Raw genomic sequence first — 20,228 nt, 5'->3', positions numbered from 1 at the left:
CAGACTTTAAAAAAAATTAGTTATTTCTGCTTTCACTCTCAAGGGAAAGCTACTTGTTCTTGTAATAATCCTCTGGCATTATTCTGATGTCTTCTAACTCAATCAGAAGTCTTTTCAAAGGAAATCAAGTTCTGCCATTGAATTCTGGAACAATTCTCCTTTGTCTTTTTAGCCAATTCTTGTATAAAGGCTCTTCCTAGACTTCCCACAATCAGGGACTTAAATGCCTCACACAGAACAATTGAAGTGAATATTATCAACTAAATGAATAAAGAATCTGATTAAGTAACTCTAACAACAGTTAGTAACTGACTTCCCTGAATCCATGTGCTAAGTAATGAGTAGCAAGATTTGCAAACAACCTAATAATACATCTTCCAGACGAGCAACTGTGGAAAGCCCAAGCACCGACTGCATTATCCAGTATACTTCTCTACTACGTGTACATTTATTTCTAGTTTGAGAAAAGCAGAAAGAATAGTACTTTTTCGTTTTGACCTAAGATTACCTATTTAGTAATTTCCATTTTCTTTAAATGATAGAGTTCTCTCATTGAATAAAATATTCCAAGGTTCAGTTTTATAAAATAGACACAAAGAAATGGGGCTTCCTGACCTAGTGCATCTTCTGTTCTTCTTCTGTCCCATACGAACACATTTGCATCCTGTGACACTTCCTCTTAACTCTGGAAATCTAAGGATCCCAATTAAAAGCCCCAGTTCCTCAATGACTAGATATTTGATGATATTAAAGAATGTGGTTATATATTTATGCGATATATATTGTGATTTGTTTTTAAAACTTTTTATTATATATCTATGTATACATGTATGTAGAGAGATAGAGTGTGTATAGAGGGAGAGGTGGACATGATGCCTTGAATTTTCCTCAAAAGAAACTGGAGGAGTGGATTGGGTGGAGTTACACAAGACCATACATGTATTCATACTTGTTTAAGTAATAAACCCAGCTGCGCACTTTTGATTTGTCTGTTCTCTTGTGTAATATATGAGGTACCTAATAAAATGTTTATTTCAATATGTAAATAAAATAAACTGAAAATAATTACATCAGAAGTGGGATATGTGATTTTGTAAAGTACAGAATCAAGTTTTATGCACAGCAGTCTTTTGAGGATTTCTGTGGAAAATAGACTAAAAAAGATAAGAGAAGAAAACAATGATGGTGACAATGATCATTTAATAAGCATAGCATCTAGCCAAATTCCCAGTAGTCACTAGAGATTCAAGTATATAATGCCATACTATTATATAATGGGGAAGTATTTTTATTTTGTTCATTAAAAAAATTAAATACCTATTATGTGCCAGATGCCAGTTTAAATATTGGTAATATAACAGTAAGACACAGGATGTGCAAGGGTGACGGATGTAAAAATACACACATTTGCCTTATAGATGTGTAAATTTGCATGCTGTTAGTGATAAATTTTCTGGCATATGACAGTAAAGTGTCATCTAACAAAATGGGTTCCTAGTAACAGTTTTATAATATATGGAAATAATATGTTTTGACAAAGGACTCATTTTCCAAAGTGACAAACTCTTAGGATGGTCCAGCATCACTGAGCGTAAAACACCAGCTCCAGGCTTTCATGCAGCTTAGATTCTCAAGTATTGAAAGCAATCAAAAGGCCTCAATATGCTGCACTCAGAATCAGTAAAATCAGACCAATACCTAGACACACTCTGAAAAATCATATGTTTTGACTCTTGTTTTGAAATAGTTATAGATTCACAGGAATTTGCAAAGATAGTAGAAAAAGAAAAAGAGGTCCCAACTCTTCACAATAGCTATATCTTATATAAGTATAGTATAATATCAAATCCAAGGAATTGGCATTGGTACAATATGTGTGTATTAATTTGTGCCATTTTATCACTTGGGTAGATTTGCGTGACCACCACCATACTCCAGATGGATAACTACTTTATGATTACAAATATCTCTCCTTTGTTACCCTTATATAGTCATACTCACCCCCTACCCTCCATCATTCCTAACCCCTGACTCCTGCTAAGCTGTCCTTCATCTGTCACATTTAGGATCATAGAAACATATATTTGTAACCTTTCAAGCTTAGTTTTATTCACTGAATATAATGCCCTGGAGACCCATGCAAGTTGCTGCATATATCAATAGTTTCGTCCTTTTTACACCTGAGTGGTATTCCATGTTATGGATATACCACAATTTATTTAAAAATTCACTGATGGTGGATATACCACAATTTATTTAAAAATTCACTTCTTGACTGTTCTTAAATAAAGCCTCTGTGAGCAATTTTGCACAGGCCTTTGTGTGGACATAGTTTTCATTTCTCTGGGATAACTGCCCAGGAATGCAATTGTTGGCTTGTGTGGTTAAGTATAGATTTAGTTGTTATTTTTGTTTATCAAGAAACTGCCAAACTATTTTTCAGAGTGACTGTATCATATTACATTTCCATCAACAATGAATTGAAACATGTGAATGAATTGAAATGAAGTGAAACATGTAATTTCTCCACGTCCTCACCAGCAATTGGTGTTGTCACCATTTTTCATTTCAGCTTTTCTAGTAGAATGATATCTCACTTTAGGCTCAGTTTGTTTTTCCTTAATGGCACAGAGCCTGATGTGGGGCTTGAACTCACAAACTGCGAGATCATGACCTGAGCCATAGTTGGAGGCTTAACTGACTGAGCCACCCAGGTGCCCCGAGTGAAATGTATTTTTATGTGTTTTGTTCATGTTCTGATTAGATTCTTCAGCTTTCATGATGTTGAGTTTTGAGAGTTCTTTACATATTCTAGATATGTATCAGTCTTTTGTCAGGGATTTCAAAATATTGTCTCTCAGCCCATCATTTCTACTATAAATGTGCTAATTTTGAAGCATATATATAGTGTTAAAATTCAACAATAACCACAGCAACTGTTTTGAACCAAGACCAACAAAAGATTTTTGTGAGGAAGACAGTGTTTTTGTCCCCGAAATTACTTAGAAATGCCTGCACATGGTGATCAAAAGCTGATCAAATGTAGTTGGGTTTATTAGTTTCAAATTGTCTATAGACAACACTTCCTCTTATCGTCTACACTTGGTTTGCTCTGCTCCTACCACCCTGTCCTGGTGTCCCATGGCTTCGAAAGACCCAGAGATCAGCAGGCTTTTGTGACTCTCAGAGTAAGAAAATTCACAGTAGAGGATTGTACAGTTCATCATCTGGAAAATCATAATAAAATATATGGTGTCTCTTGAAAAAAATTACTTGAAGATGTATCCCAGCCAATAGAAAGGATTCAAAATTATAAATTAAAAAAATATGGAAGTTACAAGTTTGTGTTTTCCATAATCGGTTTGGACTAGTTATATGTTAGTCAAGGATTCTTCAGTTCCTGGAATAAACCAGGCCGAATAGCAATTCGCTGCATTTTTCTTCTTTCACTTCTAGTCATTTCTGTGTATCAGTAAATATTTGTCCTGGGGCACGTCCTTACTCCACAGTTCAGATAGTGACTCTCACCGTGTCCGATCACTACTTACGCACCAACTAGTTGTGTTTATCCTGCCTCCGTGACCAGTGGTCAAGTGGTAACACTGCTGATGTAGGTCGGGGTCTCTAGGCAGCAGCCCTGAGAAGGACAGTGCAGGATTTTTACCAGGGAGTCCTCTTAGGAACAGTGCTTGAGTAAAGGAAGAGAAGCGAGGGCAGAGCAGAGGGGGGGAGTTGGCCAGCAGGGCAGCTGCAACAAGGTATTGTGTAGATTCCCAAGTTCACCACCGGCTGAAAACAGTGGCCTTTGAGTTGGGCAAGGGGGGCCTCCCATTTCAGTCCCATATTGACCGGTCATTGGATGCAAGCTCCTCTGGGAAAGAGGGTCAGTTTGGTCAAGGTCACTTTCTACGGCTGGGAGGATCTCCCGAGTGGTCTGAGGACTGAGGTGAGGCCTCTGGGCAGGCACTCCCAGCAGCCGCAGGTCTGTCTTTTAGTTTTGACGGGGTCTCTGGGCAGGGTAGCCCTCGCTGCATTCAGGACGACTCTGTTAGCAGCATCTCTGACTTTCTCATTTCCCATCACAGAAGCAAGGCTGAATTAGTGGCCAGTAACCATTTGCATTGCAAATCTTTTAAAAATGATTTTAGGGGCGCCTGCGTGGCTCAAGTTATGTGTCTGACTCTTGATTTCGGCTCAGATCGTGAGGTCACGGTTCCTGAGTTTGGAGCCCCGCGTCGGGCCCTGTGCTGACAGCACAGAGTCTGCTTGAGATTCTCACTCTCTGCCCCCTGCCACTCACACTGTCTCTCTCCAAATAAATAAATAAACATTAAAAAAAAATAAAAATAAAAATGATTATAGGTATATTTAAAATTCATATTTTTACATATTTTACATTAAGTTTTTAATTTTAATTCCACCTAGTTAACATTCAGTGTTATATTGGTTTCAAGTGTACAATATAGTAATGTAACACTTCCATTATGTGTAATGTGTAATGTGTAATGATAAATCACCCTGTGCTCATCACAAGTGCATTCCTTAATCCCCATTACCTAATTAACCCATGCGCCTCCAGTCACCATCAGATTGTAACATTCATATTTAATGAACTGAATTAAACACTTTTTTTTTTCCTTAATTGGGTCAAGAAAGCTAAAAATCCAGCCTGTGTCCACTGACAAGATATTTTCCCCTCAGCCCTCTTCATTTCTAGGATCTATGATTATTCTTGTGTTAACTATGTTTGAGATTGGTTTATGTAATATGAGTTCAGTAATATTAAAATAAAAAAAAGCCTAGAACAAAATCAAAGAATAAAATTGCCAAAATTTAAATTATTTCTGGAAGAAGGTGTTATGAAAGACATACATTTCCTGCTTCATGCTGTTTTACATTTCTAAATTTTATAAAATGTACATATACTAGTTTTTAATATTCAAGGAAAAAAGTGCATGTACTATATAATTGCAATTGAGTTTGTAAAAAATAAACACAATAAAAATTTGGAAGAAAATGCAGAAAACCCTTGATAATGAAAACAAACAGGCATATTCTTAATTTTTTTCTGTATTTTCCAAGTGAAACTTCTGTCATTCCATTAAATATGAGGTTTCCCTTGGTTACTGACAGATTCTCTATCAAGTTAAAGAAGATTCCTCCTGCTGCATGCTTACTATAAAGTTTTTCTTAAAATAATGAGAACATTTGTTATGTTTTTAGAAATGTATATTTATTGAGATGATACTATGCCTTTTCTTTTTTATAAATCTGCTGAATAAAGATCCCCAAGTTGGACCCATGGTTGTATAAATGCCACATAAGCATGGTTAATTTTCTTTTAATACATTTCTGTATTCAGTTTACTAATGTTCTATTTAGGATCTTTGGATTTATATTCAAACTTATTTATACTTATGTTTTTGTATTATGCCCATCTAGTATTGGGGTCAGAGTTTTCCAGACTTGTAGATTAAATTCAGAAGTTTGTAGGCTTTTTTTTGTTTTCCAGAGCTTTAAAAGAATTATTTTTTCCTTTAAAGTTTAATAATGCTGACCTTTAAAACTGTCTGAATTAAGCATTAGTGGAGAGTGACAAGCAGTCTGGGTTAGAGGGTCTCTTTGTCAACTTCCTTCCAAAGTTACTGGTCTATCCAAGGTGATAATTATTTTGGGAGCCCGTTGTGGTGATTTTGCTACCCTTCCTTCAAAGTATTTGTTTAATCTAGAAGACTATGCTGATAACATTTTGCACAAAGTAATGTTACAATTTTTAAACTCTTCTAAATTCTTGCACTTTTAAAAATTGTGAATATTATTTGTATTGTCTCTGTTTTTTTTTTTCTCTGCATACAGTTGCCAGAAGCGTAATTCTTTATCTTCCTTTGGTTTTATTGATCATATATTTTTGACTTTGTTTTTTTTTTATTTTTTTAATGTTTATTTATTTATTTTTCAGAGAGATCAAGCAAGGGAGGGGCAGAGAGAGAGGGAGAGGGAAATCAGAGCTTGATGCGGGGCTCGAACTTACAAATCATGAGATCATGACCTGAGCTGAAACCAAGTGTCGGACACTTAACTGACTGAGCCACCCAAGAGCCCTTTAACTTTTGTTTTCTATTTCATTTATTTCTACTTTCACTTCTATATTATTCTAGTTTACTTTATTTGGCTTTCTCTTTGTAAATAATTATATTTTGTGGCTTGAAGAAAACCTCTACATGTTTTACATTTTAAATATCTATTTTGTTTTATGTACTGGAAATTTATATATGATAACTTTTAGAACACATGCACTGTAAGTGTTAATTTTCCTCGGATCCATCTTCAGTGAAATCCATTAGGTTTAGACATTAAATATTCTTGGTAGTGTTGTTTATTTTTTTAAAACAACATTCATTCATTTCCAAAAGTCTGTAAGTTCATTTACTAGTTTCTTTTTTTTTAATGTTTATTTAATTTTGAGAAAGTGCGAGACAGAGCATGAGTGGGGGAGGGGTAGAGAGAGAGGGAGACACAGAATCTGAGGCAAGCTCCAGGCTCTGAGTAGTCAGAACAGGAGAACACATTAAGGCTCTAATATAAACAAATATATTGTAAAAGTATTTTACAATGTAAAAGAGGGGATGTGAAGGGAAGTGGGAAAGAAATGGAGCTCAAAACTGAGAACGGGGGATGTGTGTTTTCCAGTGTATGTCGCTTTTGATGCAAGGAAAAGAGTGAAGTGGTAGGAGAAAAGCAGAAAAAATAATGGTTATGTAGGAGATAGATCTATCTTGACTCAACAGGATAACACAGATAAGTGCAAACATGTAATCAGAGGCTACTGCTTAGTTAACCATGATCCATGGTGAGGTGGAAAGCACACAAGATTTCAAGTAAGATCATTAAGGATTCAAATATCCGTCCACCCTCCGCCCATTTTGAAATTTGGCAAGTTACATGATTTCAGTGACCTTTCATTTGCTTTGCAGTAAATGCAAAAACTGATGCTTTATGAGAACCAAGACAGCATTCCTAGCCTGATGCCTAGAACATGAGAGGAGCTAAGGCAATATTATGAATACACAGTGTTTTGTTGAGAAGTCCTAACTCACTGGAGTATAAGCATAACTTTTAATTTTCTTCCTGGAAATGATCCTCACTCGGTATTGCTCAAAAACTGAAATTGCTTCTTTAATCTTGCTGCTTACGGACATAGCACCTCGTCCCCTCACATATTACTCATTGACTTTTTTGAACTGATGATCACTTCCAGGTCAGTGAAATCTTCATCTTCTTCCTTTTGTTGGTTCACGACCGTTTTCATTTTCCTTCTACCCTGGCTTTCATGGTTCATCATTTTAAAGTCCCTTGTGCATGTACCCTTAAACTCTCTTGTACCTCCAAATTTTCTCTATATCCATTTGACAAAGCTGCAAACTCAACATGAGAACCAACAATACCTTTTCTTTGGCCTGAACACAAGTGGCTACGAACTGCTGGGATAATACCTACATTAGGGAGGACGGGAATCCCTCCAAATTTATTTTTAGCAGCCTCAAATGGGGCAGTCAAATTCCCCAAGAAATCTCTATCACTTTCCCTGCTGGTCTTGACAGTCCATCCTCTACAACAAATATTTCACTCATTCCGTCTTGTCTTCAAACTACCAGCTCCTACTAATTACCCATCATTGTTAACATTTGACTTCACCTCCAAAGTCAATGAGATGGAAGGAAGGAAGGAGGGAAGGAAGGAAGGAAGGAAGAAAGGACCTCTCAGACAGGAGCTACTTCATCTTCCTGTCTTCAAACCTAATGTCCCCCTCCATGTATACACAATCAATGTCTTCCTTGCCTCCTGATAAAAGAGAGGAATGGGATGTCTCTTCCACCTAAGGACAATCACTCAAAGTGAGATGTGAAGACCCTCTGGCCCCTCTCTCTTCCTTGGAACATTCTTTTCCCTCAGATTCTCTGACACCACAATTATCCTTTCCCTCCTTTTTGTATTTCTCTTTTTCAAACTCTTTTTAGCCTCGCGGTTGGCCTACTACATTTTGGAGGGCCTAGATTTTCTTCTGCCACGTTGAACTCTATTACAAGGTAATTTCATAATCCGTCAAGTGACAAAGCCATGCAACTTTTCTAAATATTTCAAGTGTCAGCTTTGTCCTACCTCTACTGCTACCACCTGTTTCAGTTGACCTACTAAAATGGCTACTGAGTGATTCCTAATGACCTCTGTGGATGCTTTCTGTCAGTTTCCACACTGCAAGTTAATGTGCTGTTTTGAAAACTCAAATTTTCTGATGTCATTTGAATGCTTAAAACTTTGCTATGGGTTCATGTGCCTGAACTTTTAATTATCCCCCAGAACTCATCCATTAGTAATAGAACCGTCTCCAACTTACAGTGGAGATTCAACAGGGGACAAGGCTGCTCAGCTAGTGGCTGTATTTTCTAGCCTCTTTGTAGCCACATGTGGCTAATGTTGTATGAGTAAAAGTGATGTGAGTGACCTCTGGCTCCTGACAGGATGCTTTATGCCCTCTACTTTACCTCCTTTTCCTCCTCCCCCAGGGGGGCTCCTTGGACTCAGACATGGAGGCCACTCATAAAGGATGGTAGAGCTGTTCCACCACTTTTCATTGCCATCCTGCGCTGTGTTCCAGGAAAGGAAAAGACAGTGAGACAGAAACACACACACACACACACACACACACACACACAGAAAGAGAGAGAGTCATTTTCTATTTCAAGCCTAAGCTATTCCCTGATTGATACTTTTACCATTGCATTTGGAGTAAAAACCAAAATTCTACTGTGGCCTCAGAGGCCCTGGGTGATGGGCGATCCGTCTGTTCTGCCTGCCTCCTCTTTTACTTCTTTTCCTCCTGTCCTCTGTATCCTGACTCTCCTGGACTTCTTTCAGTTTTTCAGAGATGCTGAGCTCTTTTGTGCCCAAGGCCCTCACACCTTTTATTTTCTCTGTCGGAAATGTTCCTCCCTCTGCTACCCCTCATCTTGTCTTATTAACAACTAGTCCTCTTTCAGATTTTAACCCTAAGTCACTTTTCTTAAGCAATTGATGTCCCCACCCTCCCGAGCCAACCACCTCTCCAGAGCATTAGGTCAGGTAACACAGCTTTGCCACTTTAGTCTTGTTCTTTTGTTATGAAATATTTTTTATTAAAAAATACTATATATAAAAATATGTTTATTTATATTATATAATATATATTGTGGTTATTTATATTTAATACATATATTAACATGTATTAAATATAGAGTGTATTATATATAATATTTAATATTTAATGTATTATATAATGTTTAATATAGAACATATTATATGTAATATTTAATATATTTAATGTATATATTAAACAATATATAATTAATTAATAATATATATCCATAATAATATATTCTATATTTAATATATGGTCTGTTATATGATAAATATATAAATATATTTAATAGATCTATTAAATATATTTATATATTATTATGTTATATATTGATATATATTAAATATATAACATATATGTAAATTTGGTTCCTGGATGCAACTCCAATGCACATGTATGTGTGTTGATTATGTGTAGTTTAGTATAGCACATACATTCCCCTAAATATATGCTATTTAGTTTTGCATGTATATGAATATTATGAAAATATTGCCATGTTGTCTATTTTGTATTTCTTCCTTTTGAACTCATTATTATGTTTTTGAGACATTTCTATGGTAACAGGTAGGCACTATTGCAGTCATTTCGCATTTATTCCCACATATGTCCATTAATAGAATTTGTATATCCTGTGTCATACCTCTGCCACAGTTTGTTCATACATTATTTTGTTTATGGCCATTTGGCATATTTTAGTTATATGCACAAACACATGTCTATATTACATATATATGCATCTATTTATGTATTTGTGTATATGTGAACATTACAAATATTGCTACATGAATTCTTTGTATATATTTTTTAATGTTTATCCATTTATTTTGAGAGAGAGAGAGTGAGAGAGCATGAGCAGGGGCAGGCAGAGAAAAAAGGGAAAGAGAGAATCCTAAGCAGGTGGTACAGAGCCCAATATGGGGCTCGATCTCACGGACTGTGAGATCATAAACTGAGACGAAACCAAGAGTTGGACACTCAACCTACTGAGCTATCCAGGAGTCCCCGCATATATATATTTTTTTAAAAAAAATAAGTTGCTCCCTATTCTATTTGTGTGTGTGTGTGTGTGTGTGTGTGTGTGATTCAGGAGCCAATAACCCAGGGACATTTTAAATTCATTTCTTTGCTTGGGAGATTTTAGATCTCATAAGTAGAATGATTTTCAACCCCAATCCTGCACAAGGATTAAACTGTGACTAAAACTTTTCAAGGAAAACTTTTCTTCCTTTCAGAGCCAAGATCAAGACAGATAGGCTTTTTGTTTTGTTTTGTTTATATTTCCCTTTGAGGGCCCCCTTTTTACGACTGTAAAATTGATGTTGCTCTATTTAGAAAATCACAGCTATTGATTAGATTTCTTCACTGAGAAGGAACTTGGCTTATTAACTGTCATAAATCTCTAATCTGGTCCCTTTGGTAGTTAGCATTGTAATTCCACTTGGCATTTTGATGCCAACTGATAGATTTCATAATTTTGATGTGTGTCTGGTGAAGCAGGCACGTCCATTCACTGTTGCTGCGAGCCTAAATTGCTAGAATGAAATTTGGAATATGTATACCAATATTTAAAATGTACATCCCCACACCTAGTAATTTATCTACAAAATATCCTGGCACGCCAGCGCAAGGCCCTATGTGTTTAGGAATTTAATTGCAGGATTATCTACACAGATTTTTTTTAAAAATCCTGACTAAACCTAAGTGTGCATGATAGGGAAATAGTAATATAAGTAAATCTAGCTGTATTCTTAATATGGCATGCTCTTAGCTATTAAAAAGAATGTGAGAGAACTATAAGGTGCACATCTAGAATGATTTGCAAGTTACTTTGATGTGAAAAAAGAATTTGTAAACCGTTTTTATTGTAAACTTCCATTTATGCAAAGTAAAATGAGTATAAATGTGGATATAGGACATATATTAGATATTTTTCTGGAAAAATGTCAAGAAAAAACATTGGGAGCAGAATTAGGGATATGAATGTAGAACAGCAGGAAAATAGGAGTAAGATTTTTTTTTATTTTTGGCTTAATGTTTTTCCGAACTGTTTGAAATTTTCTCAGTGCTCTTGTATGTTTTGTTGTAATTCAAAAATTAATGCAGTTAATATGATGACAAAAATATATAAATTGTAAAGGACCGAAATTAACTGTCATTAGGAGCCAGCAGATAATTCTAAGTGTTGAGAAACATGTACTGTGTGTCTTGAAAGGGAACTGTCAAAACCTGGCTTTCTTGGGATGAAATGATGCTTTCGTTGGTGTTTAATGAGTTTTATTTTCCCCCAGACAAAGCCAAAGGAAGATCAAGGGCAGGGACCCACTTTGACTCAGCCCGGAGACGGAGTCGAGCGGTCCTTTATCACATCTCTGGGCACCTGCAAAGAAGAGAAAAGAACAAACTGAAAATAAATAATGTAGGTGGTATGTGTGTACATTCTGAATGCTAGAGTTTCCCCTGGTGCGATATTTGATTCACCAAAGAAAGGCTGCAATTACTCATTTATTGGCTTTCCTAGATTTTTTTGCACTTTGGCTTGTGCTTTCCTATGAAGAATAAACTAGGAAAGGTCAGCAGTCGTGAAGCATTTCTGTTATAAAAGTGCTTAATCACAGTGTTATCACAGCATAGAGATTAGAATATTACCGTGGCCAGTACAATACGGTACTAGGGACGCTGCGAATGGGGACATACTGGTTACATTTTATGAACAAGATGATGCAGCAAGTCCTATTACACATTCATAGTTTGTTGGTTAAAATTTCTCTGATTTAATTTTAGTTCCATTTATTCTGCACTTTATCTAATTTCACTTAATGCTTTTATCCAGAAGGACCATGAGCAAGTCAAAGTCATTACTCCATTTAAAAATTTACATCTTCTACAAAACAGAGTTGGAAATTTCACACAGTGGAACATTGGATTTGAAATTCTATGCTTTATATCATACAGTTTTGTCGAAAGTTGCGCTCTTAGTAAATGACAGAAGGGCTACTTTCTGAAACCTGGTGCTGCTTATCTGTCAAAAGCCGCAACAAAGAACTGTGCCTTAAAAAGGTGATCCTGTGCAGAGTTTTGCATGAGTTCCAGGATTTCACACTGATTTCATAACTCATTCTTAGCACTGAGAGATTTCACTGAGAAACCCAGAACTATGTCTGTTTAGTTACGGATATTCAAAGGTAATTTTGCAAATGATGGTAATATCATTAATTTGCATTGTGGATTCTTCAGAACATAAATCTTTGGGTGGAGGGGTGATGGGACTCTGGGTAGCAGGTACAAATACTTAGGGTCTAACTTACCAATGGCATTAGAAAAATTACATCAAACAAGCAGAGCTGTCTTGGAATCGACCTAAGATCCAGAAGGTCTGGGAGTTAGGGACACAGGGAATTCTTTGGCATCTTACTTTTTCCATAGAAACCTCCAGACTCCCTAATATACATGTGTTGGCAAAATAGTCATGCATCTGATAATATAAAGTATCCGTTTCTCTGTAGTGAACAAAGAAAGATGCCCGAGCTAAGGGGAGTGGGAGATCTGACAAGAAAGTGCTGCAAACCGAGTCCTGCTTCAGTGTGATTTCTCTCTGGACACCACAACAAACTGCTTTGGTCCATCTGTGCTCTAGGACCACCACCCATGCTGGTGATGATCTGCCAGGCATCACCATTAAGAGTCACACGCTGTTTATTTTGGCCTGACTTAGTATAAAGGTTTTTCTGGGGATCCCTGTGCCCTGATGTCACTGATTTCCAGAGAATCCAGGGATAGAATTGAAAGGGTGCACACCACTTGATCTATGGATCCTTCCACTGGTTCCTATTTACCAAGCCTTCAGTTACCAAGCCAGCCTTAGTGACAGTAAACAAGTTCTAGGAAGAAACAAAGGTAGCCACATCTGGGCTTGATTGTATGCACATCAACCAACAAAGCACCTAAACAAATACTAGCCAGAGATACTGTCATGTAGCCTTTAGTTGAGAATCATTTAAACACAGCAAGTATAACTAAGCTTCAAAATGTGTTTGCTGAACATCCTGTTTTTCCCTTTGGATCCAACAAAGTACAGAACAGTACTTAAAAATCGGATTTAAAAAATCATAATTCTCACTGCTTCGCTAATTTGCTAAATTGCCAATCATCTAAGAAATACAAACATGAGGGGGAGCATTAAAATAATACCTAGTAATTAAGGATGTCTAGTCAACACAGCGACTTCAGCAATACAGGTAGTATCTTACTTCTAGTGTGTAGAATCAGGACCGGCCCTGTTCACCATCTCTTTTCAAGGAGGACAGAGTAGAATGGCTAAAAGACAGTAGGAAGAGAGAAGGAAGAAGAGGAAAAAATGATCTGGATAGTTTATCAGCTGAACAATCCATTGGGGGGAATTCTGGTTATAATTCACACACACACACAAATTCTCAGTATTTTTATAACTTTGCTATTTACAAATTCCTGTTACTGACATCATATTATTTGATTTTTACAGCAAGCCAATACTAGGTATGATTTTTATTAGTTCCATTTTTATGATGCAAAAGAACTTATTCGAGATCTCAAAAGTAGAAGCAGGATATGGGACCCTGCTGTGCATCTTCTGACTCAAAGCCCTATGCCTTTGCCCCCTGCCCTGCGGCTCCGTGATACAGTTGTGTGGAATAGGAATGTATGATTCAACCCTAGGCAAATGAACTCATCAGGCCATTAAGCAAGGTTTGTGAATCAGGATGTAACACCTTTCATTCCTGGCTCTAACTGCCTGGTACATCTCGGAAAAGGGACTTAATTTCTGCTTTTGTTTTGATTTGTTACTCATTTAAATGACAATTGATGATGCAACTGTTTCCAGCGCAAAGAAATGAAATGTAAAGATCAGATGAGAACCCTGGGAGCTTGAAAACAAAGTCTTTTAAATGCCCAAATATTACCAGCTCGTTAACAATGGTCCTTGAAGGCGTGTGACAACCTGGGACTTGGTGCAGCGACTACAGAAACATTTTCCTATCATTCAAAAGTTAGTTTCAAAGAAAGGTGACAGGAATGGTTTAGGGAGCAGTTACTTTAGTTAGGGGTTTTAGCCATTAGCCATTATGTTTCAATAATTCATAGGGTAGAGGTTAAACAGCAAAAAAACACCATTGATACTAAAAAACATGCTTCAAAATTAATAAATAACTTAGAACTGAAATTGAGAATAGTTGGTTGCATTTTTCCTTAGGCAAACTCGGTGTGTCAGGGTTATAAATAAGAAGTCTGTCTTCCTCGTACTTGCTAAAAACATACTTTCCAATTGTAAGACATTTTCTTCCGCTCAAAAGGTTTTCTTTTAAAATATTTTTTTAAATTTATTTTTGAAGGAGAGAGAGAGAGAGACAGAGCGTGAGTAGGGGGAGGAGCAGAGAGAGAGGGAGACACAGAATCCGAAGCAGGCTCCAGGCTCTGAGCCATCAGCACAGAGCCTGACGCGGGGCTGGAACTCACGAACCGTGAGATCATGACCTGAGCCGAAGTCAGACGCTTAACCGAATGAGCCACCCAGGTGCCCCTCAAAAGGCTTTTGATAAAAGTTTACAAATCTGGTGGTGGGAGGACAAGAGTTTAAAAAAAGAAAAAAAAAAAGACAAACCCTTCACAATTTAAGCCTAATCTGAGATGTAATGAATTTTTAATCTTTTAAAATAATCTTAAGAAACGTGTTTTAAATAACCTATAAAGATGAAATAGTGTCACTTATTTTCTGACTTGTGAAAGTAAGTAATACATAGCTGACTTTTTGTATCGGCCTCACTAATGCTTCATGTAATCAGCGTAATCCAAAGAAAATACTTCCTGAGTTTTCCCAACCCTCACGCCTAGAGCTAGCCTCAACTTCAAACAAGTTAAAATTTTAATCTCTGTAATACGGTAGCAAAAGACTGCCTCAGATAGAAATTGAGGTCTTCCCCCATGGCTTCTCTGTTACTGTTTTATATTTGAAAAAAAAAAAATTATATGGGAATCCATCATGTCCTTCTATAAACAGAAGTACTTATCAACCTTCATGTAGTTAATACTTACCAACCCTAACTCTCCCTTCTCCTATGCACTTGCCTACACCTTAATAAGAAACCCAACAGGTATACTTCACTCTCCTCTTCCCAGTTTTATGCCAAAGTCCACCCTTAAACTTGTTTCTAGAAACCAGAGAATGAGGTGAAGGAGGCAGGTCAAATACCAGGGAACTGAATGGAACGTAGATGTAATGTCAGATGGGCGTCAAAGGACCATGTAGAAGTGGTATAGCAGTCCGTTACCATGAAATCCTGGCATTGTGAGGTGCCTGTGTGAGCTGAGTGAGAATAGTAATAGGAAGTAGAAGCCTGTGTTGGGTGGGAATGCCTACCAAGGAGAGATGTAAGATAGGGGGTGCATTAATATTAAGGCAGCAAAAATATTTGGTCACTGACATTCGCCACTAAAGAGCTACGTATTCCTGATGGCTCTGACCTTTCTTAAATCCTCTAGAATTTCAGGAATTCCTGAACGTACCCCATCAACTTGTTCTTTCCCCATTGGCTGAAACAAGAAAACATACCATGACCTGCAAGTAACATGTATTCTGAAACTTTTAACTGTTCACTTCATTCAACTTAACTTTCAAATTTAAGTTTCCATTACCGATCTTGTGTTTCTCATTAATTGAGGTCAAAGCAAGGTCTGCAAGTACCTGGCCGTAGGCTTGTCAAATTTCCACACACGCTATTGTTGGGCCTCCTTTTGTCTCCTAACAGTAAGAATTGTTCATCAATTTGGACTGCTTTCAAAGTGACGTGCTTTTGCAGTTATAGAACTCCAGCAGTTCTCCTGCATTTAATCAGCTGCACAGCGAACACTGCCTTTCTCCTCCTATGACCTGAATGACTCTTAAGTAACTGTTTCTCACTTTGCCGTCTTACCAAGGGCTAGCTAGTGTCATGATGAATCCATGCCAGTCAAGGGTGTGAGATGCAGGTTCCCAGCTTGAAACTTCACCAAAAACCACAATGCAAAATGCATGTAGTTAGCACCACCTGGTTATATTTTGGAAGAAATGTAAGTCGCGTTAACCATAGAATGATGATCATATATTTCTATCCTCTCTGGGAAAATAATGGTAGCTTTGGTATTATAACAAGAATTTCAGGTCAAACATATCCTTTAGATAATGACCATTGTCTCAAAACTATAAGTGTGTGGAATGTCTCCATGACAATAGGAATACAAATGTATGTTTGTGTTTCCAGTTTATATAAGATTATACTTGCAACTGTGGATGTTTGTAGGTGACGTTTTAGGTAATGATCTTTTTGTCCTTCGTGAACAAAATCTGGATTACTCGCTTAACATTCATGACTAAATTCTGCACATTCCTGTTACTTATAACAAAGATCTCCGCTCAATTTTAGTGTGTACATCTCTACTTTTTGCATCACCACCTCCCAAAAGTCACTTGTAAGAGACATTGGCATTGTGTGTATGAATCATGCTCCTCACAGAAGTGTGTTTAAGGCTGTGTGATCCTTGCTTCTAATGTTGTGTCTCCCTTCTCTCCTTTTTGTCTTTATCCACAGAATGTTTTTGTAGATAAACCAGCGTTTCCGGAGTATAAAGTTTCTGATGCAAAAAAGTCCAAATTCATACTTTTGCATTTTAGCACTTTTAAAGCTGGCTGGGACTGGCTTATTCTATTGGCGACGTTTTATGTTGCCGTGACTGTACCTTACAACGTTTGCTTTATTGGCAACGATGATCTGTCCACGACGCGGAGCACAACAGTCAGTGACATTGCAGTGGAGATCCTTTTTATCATAGGTAAGACCCAACGGCTGCTTTCCTAGGAGATTTGCATAGAGGAAGTAAGTGTGTTCCAGATTTTTCTGACATGAATTTGAACTAAGATCCATTTGCATGGGCATGACTAAGACTTTGATGCAAATTTTGGAGAAGCACATATTTGGATTTCTGAAAATTGCCTCTTCCAGCTTTCCCACCGTTCCTTTAGTCAAACAGATCTAAACCCATTTCTTGTGTTTCTATCCTTGTTTCATCAAATATGGGCTAACAAAGACTTAATGGCTATTTTGTTGGTACTCTCATATCCATCCTGATCTTAATTGTGCAGGGTCAAAGATGGGGCTTGGCAAGAACCCATTAATGGTGATCTGATAATGGTCCAGTCCTGGGCATGGTTCTCCATACCTTTTCATGCCTTTTTGGCATGTTGGTGGTTGTTGCCATAGGTGGCCTGGTTGTGGAAGCAAAAGATTATATAAGCCTTCCAGTCAATTGGGAGAAGCAGGGAGTATCTGATTTTAACTTTAAAAAAGTCCCCAAGGGATGCTTGCTAAGAATATTTATCTCCAGAATATTGGCAACCTCAGTTGAAGCTGTCTCTACCCCACTCTTGTAAGCCTCTTCCTGTTTTCCTGTCCCTTAAATCTTAATCAGTTTAGACCTAAGCCTAGCTCTTTCTTGTACTTTCTAAGACAAATTCTATTTTTCCATTAACGGCTTAGACCGACCCCCTGCAGAGGTGTTTTGTTGTGTTTTTTTCCTTTTTTTAGATTCACAGTAAATTGCAAAGATAGTACAGAAATGTCCCTTGTCCCTTTCATTCATCCCTCTAGAGTTCTTGACCATCATTGGCAACCTGATACTTGATTCTTTACGTGGTCGTGGTGATATAGGGCAATATCCTTTTTATAAAGATGAAAGAATGTTTGGAAAATATTTTCAAGCAGGTAGGTGAACAAAGGATGAGAAATGAATCTTAAAAGTTCAAAGGAAGAAAATAAATGAGGCAGATCAAACACTTATATCAATGGTGGTGGTCCTTTTCTCTGTGGAGCTAGCTGGTAAAGTTTTGGGGCCAGAGTGGGTTCTCTAACCGTTAGTATGTTTTCTCTGGGTGAGTTTATATGCTCTTGGTGTGGCTTGGGTACCACTATTAACATTGCATCTGTTGAGCACCCCCTCAAAGCTATGTCAGGACCCCTGCTCCCAACCTAAAAGTGGTGGCTGTGGTATGTTTAGGCCACTAGATGGCAATGTTGTCTACGTAGGTAGTTTGGCAAGACTACAAAGTCAAGAAAACATACCTTTAATTTTTTTTTTTAACTTAAACCATTCCTCATTAGAAAGGTGTAACCTAAAGGGATGTAAAACTCACTGTTAAATGGAAAATAACAACATTCCAGCTTGCAAACAAATTGGGTGTGTCCAGTTGCCAATCCACTGTGGTTTTATATCCTTTTACTTTCCCAAACTTCCCTGTCTTCTCCTACCTGCCCATAACACATGTGTAAATTAGCGCTCTAAAAAAACTCCCTATGACCCCATTCAAAGTTCTCAAGAACTTGAGTACTCAAATGTCTATTACATCTGAGAATCTACTTAACAAACATTTCATATCATTATTATTAATGTTATTATTATTTACAACTCTGCCATAGGGACACGGTTATATCTTGAACGTTCCACTATTCCTTGTTCTAGGATATTTGAAATTCCAAGGGCTTAGAAGCCACTTCTGGTACTATATGCTCACTGGCAGATGGTGATGTGTTCATACTCAGAACTGACACCTGTAAGAAAGATATTTTGTACAATTTTGGAGGGTTGAATTGGTTGGTTGTTTTTTTTTTTTTTTTTAAGGCTTCTTTCTTCTACTAAACCAATGGAGTCTGGCTTGCCCTCTGACCGTTGCCCCTAAGTCTGCTGTGTTTTTTGTGACTCACATTTCTGCTGTGCTCCAGGCAGTAAGATGTTCCTCTGGGTAGGCAATACCCCTCTCTTACCAGCAGCATGATAAAGAAATAAAAATTCACTCTATGCAGTTCACCTTCTACAAAGATTACAATTTGAGATTTTGGCCTGCTAACAGTTTTAGAATGTTGCCAGCCTGGAATCCCTTCTTGACTGACTTATTTTTATAAGCAGTAAAAACTTTACTGCGCTTTACTCTTGCCGTCTTCCTGCTTTTTCTTCTTTTAAATGAGTTTAAATGTGTCTATAATTTATTATAACAGATTTGGAAAAGTAGTTGAAAATTTCTCCAAGTATGTTTCCCCGAGCCTTTATTGTATGAAATATTTCACAAAGGTGATGTGAAAATGATCACCGAGAAATAAATCAAAACAGTAGGAATAAAAGCGTGCATTGCCTATAATACTGTACTTTCACAGTACTGATAAGGCAGTGTTTGTATCATTTAATAGTTATTAAATTGGTATGCGTGACAATTCTATATGTATTTTTAAACTTGTTTATTTTTTGTTTGTAGATACGTGCTATTAAATTGGTATCTTATAATCACCCTGGTCAGAACTGTTAAAAAGTAGTTTAAAAAGAATTTTGGGGAGGAAAGGCTTTCATATTGCAAAACATGATGCTTTCAAAATATTTTGTTATTTGAACCCCTCTATACAAGTAAGGTGATGTGATTATTTTCTACATGGGGAAAATTAAGTGTTCATGAAAGAAGAATATATCGTCAAAATGGAACTTGAAAGATAATATATCTCTTTTGGTGATTCATCATGCACATTAACTTTATACATTTCTGAGAAATTCAGTGATAAAGAAATCTGTTTAATCATGATTAACCCAGCACCTCCTAAAGTTATTTTTACCTCGGAACCCATTCCTTCCCGGACCACTTGGTAACACTCTTTTGGGAAGACTGACTTGAAAACATTCTTCCCTGATAAGTTCACTATAAGTATCTGAGTGTGATTATGCTAGTCAAACTACAAATATGAATGATGAGCTTGAATCTCTCCTAACTACTCTCTTTACCTTAAAGTAAATTGCTTTGTAAACCACATTAATTCTTCAGGATCAGTAGGGCACAAGGTTTGGCTATAAGTTACAAAGTGGTTATAAAATTAGTTTTAGTTTTAAAACCATCATGTATAATTTAGCTGCTGATTCAAAGCCTCATGGAAACTTGCAACAAGAAGTGACCTACTAGTAATTCATCTAATCCAATCTTTCTTAATTTATGGTGGGGGGTGGGGTGCCTACT

The 20,228-nt window shown here is 37.0% G+C and overlaps 1 protein-coding gene across 1 annotated transcript in view; it reads left to right on the top strand.

Moving 5' to 3' along the window:
- The window catches only part of KCNH8 (potassium voltage-gated channel subfamily H member 8), a 354,043-nt gene that overhangs the window by 195,174 nt on the left and 138,641 nt on the right, over positions 1–20,228 (top strand). The window contains exons 4-5 of the mRNA XM_047875370.1: positions 11,464–11,591; positions 16,774–17,014. Of these exons, the coding sequence (XP_047731326.1) occupies positions 11,464–11,591; positions 16,774–17,014 (369 nt within the window). The remainder of the gene's footprint in view (positions 1–11,463; positions 11,592–16,773; positions 17,015–20,228) is intronic.

The sequence above is a fragment of the Prionailurus viverrinus genome, chromosome C2 (genome assembly GCF_022837055.1).
Source record: "Prionailurus viverrinus isolate Anna chromosome C2, UM_Priviv_1.0, whole genome shotgun sequence".
NCBI lineage: Eukaryota > Metazoa > Chordata > Mammalia > Carnivora > Felidae > Prionailurus > Prionailurus viverrinus.
The sequence above is the reverse complement of the archived record's forward strand: the minus strand, read 5'-3'. Positions and strand labels throughout refer to the sequence as shown.